Source organism: Spinacia oleracea, chromosome 5 (genome assembly GCF_020520425.1).
Source record: "Spinacia oleracea cultivar Varoflay chromosome 5, BTI_SOV_V1, whole genome shotgun sequence".
Classification (NCBI taxonomy): Eukaryota; Viridiplantae; Streptophyta; class Magnoliopsida; order Caryophyllales; family Amaranthaceae; genus Spinacia; species Spinacia oleracea.
In genome coordinates this window covers 52,439,616-52,450,021 of record NC_079491.1, presented here as the reverse complement: position 1 = coordinate 52,450,021, position 10,406 = coordinate 52,439,616, and the positions used below count along the sequence as shown (strand labels likewise).

Genomic DNA, 10,406 nt, shown 5'->3' with positions numbered 1-10,406 from the left:
AGAGAGGGGAGAGACGAGGAGAGGGGAGAGAGAGGAGAAACGATCAGGAGAGAGAAATTAAAATGCATTTTATTATGCGCGTGACATTACGCGCGTGGGTAAAGAGGCCGTCTAACAGGGAAGGTTTTGTTTATAGATTACTTTAACAATCTCACTTGTATGGACCCGGTCCACGCTATAATTAGCGTGGACAAGGGTATTTTTGTAAATTAACTATATGTTCATAATAGTAACTATGAAAAAAATAGTCATTTCGATAAGAATAACTATTTTATCCAAAGTGTAACTATATGTTCCGTAAAGTAACTATATCTTCATAATAGTAACTATGAAAAAATAATAATATAGCCATTTCAATAAGAATAACTATTCTATCTAAAGAGTAACTAAATCATATAGAAAAGTAATTTTAACTGTAGAACAATTACTACGAAGTATATTTTAAAATAAACAATATAATATAGATGCTTTAGAGGTTATATAGTAACTTTTTCGATTATAGTTACTATTATTTCATATAATTACTGAAATAAAAAAAGAGTAACAATATCAAAAGTAAGAGTATTTATAACTCTTGAACAATAATTAAGAAAACATTAACTACACGATTAGTTGTTTTTAGCTACGGCATTCTAATTATTTACATCTATTCAATAAGACACATTAAACTCAAATGTTTTTGAACTAAAAAGTACTAATCGCCACGTCCACGTCCCTTCTTTACACCAACACGTCCTCTCTTTCTCTACCACGTCCTTGGTTTTCATTGTTGTCAAAATTTTCTTCTTCTTCTTCTTCCCCTGCTTCTATTTTCCTTGCAAAAGTTATTCTTCGCATGGCTTCAATTCTAGATGAATCATCTTTGTATTTCTGAATTAATAATATATAAACTAAGTTAATAATTTAACATTTAAGTGTGAAAAAATGACATAGTAACTATGTAAAACATATACGTAGTAGTTTCTATTATGCATCATACAATAACTCTTAGAATGAATGGTGGTAAGATATTCGCAGAATTGCAGATATAGTTATTGTTATAGTCATATAGTTACTGTTAGTCACTCTTATTACTAATAACATAGATACAAAAAAAAAAAGAACATAAAAAGAACAAAATGATAACATAGTAACTATTAAAAATATATAGTTACTGTTATACATGATATTGTATATTTTAATATTAATGATAGTCATATATTAGCAGAGTTGCATATATAGTTATTGTTATGATCATATAGTTAATGTGATCATAACATAGTAACTCTTATTAATAATAACATAGAGGACAACAAAGAACATAAAAAAAACTTTATAATATACTCCCTCCATTTCTTTTTGATGTATCCATTTCAAAAAGTGGGGAGTTTTTAAGAAAATTGGAATCTTGGTTTGTATTGGTATAAGTGTAATGATTGGGTGTAAGAAAAATGATTGTATGTAAGAGATTATAATAAAAAAAAGAAGAGAGAAAATAATAAAGAAATAAGGTAAGAGATAGGAGTGATAATGATGGGTGATAAAGGAGGTGAGAGAGTGGGTATATGGGGAAGGGAAAAGAATTAAATAATAGGGGTGAGGAAATTTAGGTGGGGAATCTTTAGGTATTTTGGTAATTAGATAGAAATGTAAGGGTATTTTAGGAGACAATGTATGTCCAAAAATAGAAACGGATACAACAAAAAGAAACGCTTAAAATGGAAACAGATACAACAAAAAGAAATGGAGGGAGTACATAATAACTATATCAAACATATAGTTACTATTATACAAGATATAATACCTATAAATATTATTCATGGTCATGTAGTCACATAGTCGCAGACATAGTTGGTGTGATAATAATATAGTAACTCTATCACTAAAAATATAGAATAACATCAAAAACATGCACAGAACATAATAAATTAAAATAGTAACTATTTCAAACCTATAGTAACTATATAAAACATACAAATACTATTGAAGAATATAAACTTATGGTAACTAATCATGATAAAATAAACATAATACATATTTCAAACATATAGTAACTATATAAATAATATAGTAACTATTGAAGAAAATAAACATATGGTAACAAATCATGATAAAATAAACATAGTACCTATTTCAAAAATATAGTAACTATATAAAACATAGGGACTATTATTATAATATAGTAACTATTGTACACATATAGTAACCATTATAATCATATAGCCACTATCTAAGAAGTGAACAAAAACATACTCTAAATAACATAGTACATAATGTAATCGTATAGTAACTATTATTTATCAAAAAGTCATTATAAATTGTTCATAACATAATCACTATCTTAAACACATAGTTACTGTTTTAAACTTATAATAAATTTCTAAATAATATAGTAACTATTTTAAACATATAGTTACTGTTTTAAAGTTATAGTAACTTTTTAAAAAAATAGTTACTCTAAAAACTAATACTAACACAAACACAACGAACATTCCAGTGACTATTAAAAACACTACTCCCTCCGTCCCTTAATACTTGCACCGCTTTCCTTTTCGGGCCGTCCCTTAATACTTGCATCGCTTCTATAAATGGACATTTATACCAATATTATATTATTCTCACATTACTTACTAACCCCACCTACACCCTTATTCCCTGCAATAAATCATTTAAAAATTCACACATCCACTCACCACTCTCCACCTCTTACCCATTTCCCACAAACTATATTAAAAAAAACACCCCACTATCAACTAACACCCATTAAATTAATAAGTCAATTTAAATGTCTTAAACTCCGCACCGGTCAAACCGGTGCGAGTATTAAGGGACGGAGGGAGTATTTCGCAACATAAATTAAAGGTAACTATATCATTTATATACTAACTATGTGAAACACTAACCCTAATTTCAATAAAACAACAAACATTTCAAACCACTCAACAAAATAATAACTATTGTACACATATGATAACCATTAAAATAATATAGTAACTATTGTACACATATAGTAACCATTAAAATTACATAGTACCTCTTTAAACCATATAGTTACTGTATTACTCATATAGTTACTTTTTAAAATCGTGAATTCACTGATCGAATTCGCGAAGTGAAAACGATATTTCGGCAAAACAACAAATATTTTCGATTTTAAATAAAAATATACTTAAAATTCTTTAAAAAATAACAAACCGAGATGTGATCTCTAAAAATTCTTGCGAAGATTTGTAGACGAGCGCAAATTCTTCGATTCGGTTTTGGCAACGACGAACCTCCTTCTTGATCTTCTACTTCCTCCAATTTTTCCTCGTCTAATAGATCCAATTATAAGAATTATAAGATAATTACGAATAAAATCGAACAAAACCTAGAAATTTGGGCTAAATTTTGAAAAGCATAGACAGAAAATGAAGAGAGAGAAATGAAAGAGAAATGAACAGAATGTATATCTGAAATTTTGAAAAATAAAAAAGTTTAAAACGTATATAAAGTGGGTTAGACACAAATCGCATTAAAACTCTACAAAACACATAGTAACTCTTTAAAACACATAGTTATTATAATACACATATAGTTACTATTTAAAATCACAAAATGACTGTCACGTGACAGTTACACATGTTGTCCATACAAATTACTCCGTTGCCCTGATCCACGCTAAATTAGCGTGGTCCAAGTTTATATTAGTGTAAATATTACTTTAATTAAAATCATTTTCGACGAGGTCACCACCAGCTGAATATTCAAATAAAAAAACTAGTCGTCCAAGGTACATGCTGCTCCAAACATCGCTTTAAAGAGCGAACGTAGTCCGTGGCCGTAGTTAACATGCCACCAAATTAAAGGAAAAAAAAATTAATAAACAAGGTTTAATTTTCTTGGGGATTTTTTTAGTATATAATTGGCAAAAATAAATGCTATATTTCCAAAATCAGTTACAAGTCTGATTCAGAATTAATCAAAAGTTGAGAGAGAAAATGAAAGGAGAAGAGAAGAGTAAGAAGATATCCGCCGCTTCAGCTAGAGCTCACACCCGCAAATCTAATTCTAAGTCATCATCTTTCCCATTTTCTTTAGGTTTGTTTTCTTATATCCTGTTTCGATTTTATTATCAATGTAGTTTGGATTTCAATATTTTTCTTATATCGTGATGAAGGCTAATCAATCATGTCTAATTCCAGAACATAAATGTTGGTGTTTGTCTGATTTCAAGGTTTTTATGATTTTGTAGGTCATTGTGATTATGCGCTTTAAGTTTGAATTTTTATTTGGGTTTCTCTCTACTTCTGTTGTGGGGTCTGTGTATAATATTTGTCTAATCATAATCTTCTGATTACTGTTGCTAAATCTGATTAACTCTTTCTAAGTAATGACTCGAATTTTCAAACTCTACCGATTAGATAACCTGTAGAGAGTGGGATAGTAGGTAAGTGTGAGAAATAATGTAATTTTAATAAAATAAAAATCATTTTTGAAAGCGATACAAATATTAAGGAACGATTCGAAAAAAGAAAAGCGGTGCGAGACGAGGATTAATATATATAGAGGGAGTACTTCGTAATTTGTAAGTTGTTTATCAGTGGTATTATTCTACGAGCAAATAGTTGAATTTTCCAATGTAAAATAAAAAGTAAATTAATTATTATATTTTTTTGACTTTCGAGATGAAAGAGGAGATTGGATCTGAAGCGAGATTAAAAAAAATTAAAAAAATAATTGATTGGAGACTGCTCTCTTACATGTGGGCTTGCTAGTTGCTAGACCTAGGCGGCTAGGCATACGTATGTGTTGTACATATTTTATGACAGTATTATGCAAGTTTGTCTTTTTGGTGACAACAATGTGGTTGACATTTCCTATAAATTAAGGGGCTTATTAAACCCCGTTCTAGTATTACTCACCTTTTTATGTTATCGCCTTATTAAATGATCTAACTATCCTTTTTATATTTCTTTTATCTTTTACCCTTTGTACCCTATTTTCATTAACATATAATCAATAATTAATAAATTAATCAAATAAATAATTATTACTCACTCTGTCCCTTAATACTCGCACCGTTTTGACTTTTTGCATTATTCACATAATTCACTTTGATCCTATTTTATTTCTAGTATATGAAAACAAATGTTAAGATATAATATATTGTTGGCTTCATTTTAATATATATTTTCAAAATATTAATATTTTTTATAAATTTTATAATATGTAGTTAAAGATATTGGTGGTCAAAGATGTGCATTGGCAAGCGTATCCAGTATAAACGGTGCGAGTATTAAGGGGCGGAGGGAGTATATTTTTCTGAAACATTAAATTACAAAACACTAATTAAAATCATAAATAAAAATTGAAATACTTTTTATTTTTTTATTTTAACATGGAGATTTTCACAGTATGAGCTTCTACCGTGGTTGAGGCTTGTTTTGTTTGAGCTCCTACCATGGTATGAGCTCAAACAACAGAAGTCTCAACCATGGTAGAAACTCAAATCGTGGAAGCTTTTGTAAGTTTTGTTATAAACAAAAATAAACTTTTTAACATGGAGACTTCTTACAATTTGAGCTTTATGGTGGACATGGTGGAGATTTCTTCTGTTTGAGTTTCAACCATGGTGGAGACTTTTTCTGTTTGAGCTTCAACCATGGTGGAGACTTCTTCTGTTTGAGCTTTCACCATGGTGCAAGCTCAAACTGTAAAAGCCTATGTGAAGTACTTTTTTAACAAAAAATATTAATTAGATTTTAATTATTTAGAGAACCAAATTAATTTCTATTAAAAAGGAAAATGGACTACGAAATTGGGCCAACAAAAATCTGCCATGTGGATTATTAAGGTGATCCCCATTAGGAGGATTACCCTAGACATGTCCCCTCCTCCATATAGACGCACAATCTTTATTTCCCAGTTACATGTAGATACGATATCTCGTTATTTAGATGCGGGACAAGCTAGGGTGATTGCATCTAACTCATATGGTTTTAATCCGAAACCAAAGTACGTGATCCAAATCTGAACTGGTCCGACTTAAACGTACGTTGATGATATTGATTGGTAATATATTCGAATTGATTATATTATTAGATAAACAAAGAAAAATAACAAAAAAAAAGCACAAAAATTTTCAGGAGTCTATAGCAAAATTGGTGTAGTTGTGTTTGTGGCTTTGTTAGCATGGGCTGACAAGGGTCTCCGGCCTCCCGCACCGAATGTTACTGGTACACCAGGCGGCCCTACAATAACAGCACCAAGGGTGAAGCTGAGGGATGGAAGATATTTGGCCTACAAAGAGTACGGAGTGCCAAAAGATGAAGCAAAACACCATTTCATCTTTATTCATGGATTTGACTCCTGTAGGCTTCATGCATTCATTGCCACTGAAGTTTCTCCGGTATGCTATTTATCAATTATATATTTTGACGGAATCCTGTATGGGTCAACCTAATTATACTTGACTATAAATTTACCACATACTAATTATAGGTGGATGTTTAAATTAAAACAGAAGTGAATTGGAATGCATGTTATGTTCTGTCAAATAATTTCAATTAGGCTTAATATTATTATTGTAGGATACAATCGAAAGCTTGGGGATACATATTGTTGGTATTGATAGACCTGGGTATTGTGAAAGCACACCGGATCCAAATCGAACACCAAAAAGTCTTGCATTAGACGTAGAAGAGCTCGCTGATCAGCTTGATTTAGGCCCTAAATTTTATGTGGTCGGATTTTCTATGGGTGGAGAAGCTGTATGGGGTTTGCTTAAGTACATTCCACACAGGTATATATAATATATGTTACTAACTTACAACTGTCCACATTTTTTCATTCTTTAAATTACTGTTTGTTATTTGCTCATCATTTTTGGTATGGTTAATGGTTCAATGGGATAATTAACAGGTTAGCAGGAGCATCATTAGTAACTCCAGTTGTGAATTATTGGTGGTCAACTTTACCAGCTAACTTGACAAAAGAAGCATATTACATGCAACTTCCCCAAGATCAATGGTCCGTTCGTGTAGCACACTATTTACCATGGCTAACTTATTGGTGGCAAACTCAAAAATGGTTCTCACCTTCAAGTGTTATTCAACACAGTCCTGAGATCTTGTCTCGTCAAGATAGAGAAGTCATGTTCAAATTCATGAAACCCGAAAATTCGGTAATTAACTTTCAATATATCTTCAATTTAACTTTAATTCTTTTTACTTCGCTTGTTAATCATAGTTTTATTACATATTTTTAAATCATCTTTACACTGTATGTTTTTAATTTGTTTGTTTTATAATGTTCTTTACATTCTGCTTTATTCTTATGGACATAAAAATTTACTATCTTACCTTCTAATCCCACGACATTTACAACTTTCCACTCAATTTCTCTTACTTTATTCAATTTTTTTTCTTAAGCCCATCCACACTTTTACACATTTCTCTTAATTACTTTATCCATATTATCTTCTTCTTTTGTCTTAATATTTTGCAAATAAGAACCGTAAAAGAATAAAAGATCATTTTGAAACGAAGGTAGAACCATAAGGTCGGAGAATTTTGCTATAGCGATACTAACATGAAAATAGCGTACGAGATAAGATTTTTTAGTTTGAATTGAACACAAGGGCATTAAATTACAAACAAGAGAGGGAAATTTCGAATCTGTAATATTTATCACTTGGGTAAGACGTTGATAGCACAAAATAAGATGAAGAGATAATTTTTTATAATGTTTCAAAATTTCCTTGGTCTTCTATATTTTGTCGTGATTTTGAGATTGAGATTTGAGAGAAGTAAAGTCAAGTAATGATATAGGCCGTAGGATTATGTTTATCCATCACCATATACATTGTGTGACCGTGTATTTTTCCATTTGAAAAAATATTGTGTGATTTGATGCTTAAATAAATGCTTAATTAAAAAGCTTATCGTTTATGGAAAATGTCGATCAAAATTCGTACTTTTATATCACATGGACAAAGAACTTTCAACCTTTACTTATAGATCCATATACTTTGAAGATGTGGATACAAATAATTCAATATTTTGTAATAATAAAAAATAGTTTTATAAAAATGTAAAATCCGAATTGGTCTAGAAATCAACATCCTCAATTTGTTGTGAGTATATTATTAATTATTAACATGAATAATGTGGAATTGTACTATTCGACTATTCCATACTCGTTGTTTGACTCAATTTTCGTTCAGGTTAGTTCGGATTTGGTCATCCTTGTGTCTTGACTTGAGTAGATAATTTTGGTGTTTATGAATGCTTCAAATTTCCACAAGTTTGGTAGTTTTGTTGTATAATTGAGACAAATGCTTTAAAGAAAATAATGTGGTGGCATATTATCGTTTTTTAGAAATTCATGCAATGTGTTTTTCCATAGACAAATGCTTTGATTAAAGCTTCTTGTAAAGTGATCATGACATCTCATGTCTCAAAAGTTACTTTGATGCATATACCACTTTGATGCATTTGAGAAGTAATAATGTAGCATATATTATTGCCAAAAAAAAATAATGTAACATATATTTAATTTTTTGTGATATTAGCTTCCTGTGAGGCAGCAAGGAGTATACGAATCAATCCACCGGGACATGATAGTTGGATTCGGAAAATGGGAATTCGATCCGATCCAGTTAGAGAATCCATACCCAAACAATGAGGGAGCTGTTCACCTTTGGCAAGGCGACGAGGATATGCTTGTCCCGGTGACTCTACAACGGTACATAGCCCAAAACTTGCCTTGGGTTCACTACCATGAGCTACCTGGTTCTGGACATATGTTCCCTTATGTTGAGGGCATTAGTGAAGCTATTCTCAAAGCACAATTATCTGTTGTTTGAGAATTACCAAATACATTTTGTTTAACCAATTACACTGGTAGATCAATGTATACTTGTTGTTTGTGATCAATGTGATGATTATTTCAAGTTTCCTATGCTATGTTTTTAGGGAAGGGTCCACGTACCTATCTAATGAACATTTCACTACAAGAAATTGTACTATTAACGACGGGAAATTCCGTCGCGAAAGGCCAATAATCGTTGATTAACAACGGGATTTCCTGTCGCGAACCCGTCATAAAAGGGGGCCGTCGTTAATAGAAATCCCGTCGTAAATTCGTCCTAAACCCGTCGTAAAAGACATTTGCGACGGTTATTCCCGTCATTGTTTGGTTGTTAACCCCGTCGCAAAAGCCTTTTTGACCCGTCGTAATTAGGTTGTCGTTAAAGATACAAATTTTTGTAGTGTTTGCACCTTAAATGTTAGAGGACTAAACAAGCCTAAAAAAGCTATAGAATTTAGTTGATTTTTGAATAAAAATAATGTTAATGTTGTTTCCTTGTTAGAAACTAGAGTTTGAGCCTCTAATGTGGCAAAGATTCAGAAAAGGTTTGGCTGTCAGTACGTGGTAGGGATGGGCATGGGCCGGATTTGGGACGGGTCTGGTGAGACCCAGACCCAGACCCATATTTTTTAGGCGGACCCAGATCCGCCCTAGATTCATTGGGTCTGAAAAATTCAGACCCATACCCAGATCCAATGGATCTAATGGGTCTCGGGTCAAAAATGGGTCTAGTGTTATTTTTTTATTTTTAAAAATTTTGTCTTAGAAAATTTCTTCGCGCCATTAATTTAACCGTCATTTACCATCTAATATTCACGTTCCATACATAAAATATCACAATTCGCAAATTAGTGCCAAAATGCTAATGCATGAATGTATCTAATTAGCCTATTTCTAATTTCTAATAATTGACCGGGCACATGGGCCGGATCTGGACCGGGTCTGGGTCTGAAAATATTGGACCCAAACCCAAACCCAAACCCGTTTTTAAACACATGGATCCAGATCCGCCCCAGATCCATTGGGTCTCAAATAACTAGACCCGGACCCTTAAAAATGGGTCGGGTCCAACCGAGTCTGGACCGGGTCCTGGACCCATGCCCATCCCTAGTACGTGGTACTGGTCTTGCAACTATATGCTCACTCTCCAAAAATAAGGATTTAGTTAGGTTGGAAACATGCTGATGTTATGTCCACCTCCTGTCTTATTTTGCTCAAGTAGTACATTTTTGGATCAAAGTAAAGGGTGGTGCTTTTACTATATTCTTTTCTGCCATTTATGGGTTGCATAGTGTGGGACATAGGCAAGGTTTGTGGCAATATGACTTGAGGCAAGAGATCCCGGATTGTGTTGTGGAGCACCCGAAGCCCGTTGTATTGAACGCTGATCGTCTCGCAGTTTGGAGGAGGTATTGGGTTGCCAAATCATTCTTGAATATTCAATTCCCATCTGAGCCTGTTACTCTGCCTGCGGGGTGTATTGTATGGATGAAAGGTCCAAGCCAAAGGGACATTTCTCTCTCCGGGTCCGTGGGAGCTTGAGGTTCTAGAGCTAGACGTCATGCATCAATTGA

At 32.4% G+C, this 10,406-nt stretch overlaps 1 protein-coding gene across 1 annotated transcript; it reads left to right on the top strand.

Moving 5' to 3' along the window:
- Nucleotides 1–3,784: 3,784 nt before the first annotated feature.
- LOC110791018 (uncharacterized) lies at nucleotides 3,785–8,920 on the top strand. The gene is made up of 5 exons (XM_021995778.2): nucleotides 3,785–4,059; nucleotides 6,108–6,370; nucleotides 6,552–6,763; nucleotides 6,883–7,144; nucleotides 8,534–8,920. Exons 1-5 carry the CDS (start codon nucleotides 3,960–3,962, stop codon nucleotides 8,825–8,827), a joined length of 1,131 nt encoding a protein of 376 aa, XP_021851470.1. The 5' UTR covers nucleotides 3,785–3,959; the 3' UTR covers nucleotides 8,828–8,920.
- The last annotated feature ends 1,486 nt before the right edge of the window (nucleotides 8,921–10,406 follow it).

Bases quoted from the DNA above. Each gene is read 5' to 3' on its own strand.
- LOC110791018 (XM_021995778.2), top strand. From the start codon at position 3,960: ATGAAAGGAGAAGAGAAGAGTAAGAAGATATCCGCCGCTTCAGCTAGA. The intron at 4,060-6,107 runs GTTTGTTTTCTT...AAAAATTTTCAG, and splicing joins ATCTTTCCCATTTTCTTTAG to GAGTCTATAGCAAAATTGGT. The intron at 7,145-8,533 runs GTAATTAACTTT...TTGTGATATTAG, and splicing joins TCATGAAACCCGAAAATTCG to CTTCCTGTGAGGCAGCAAGG.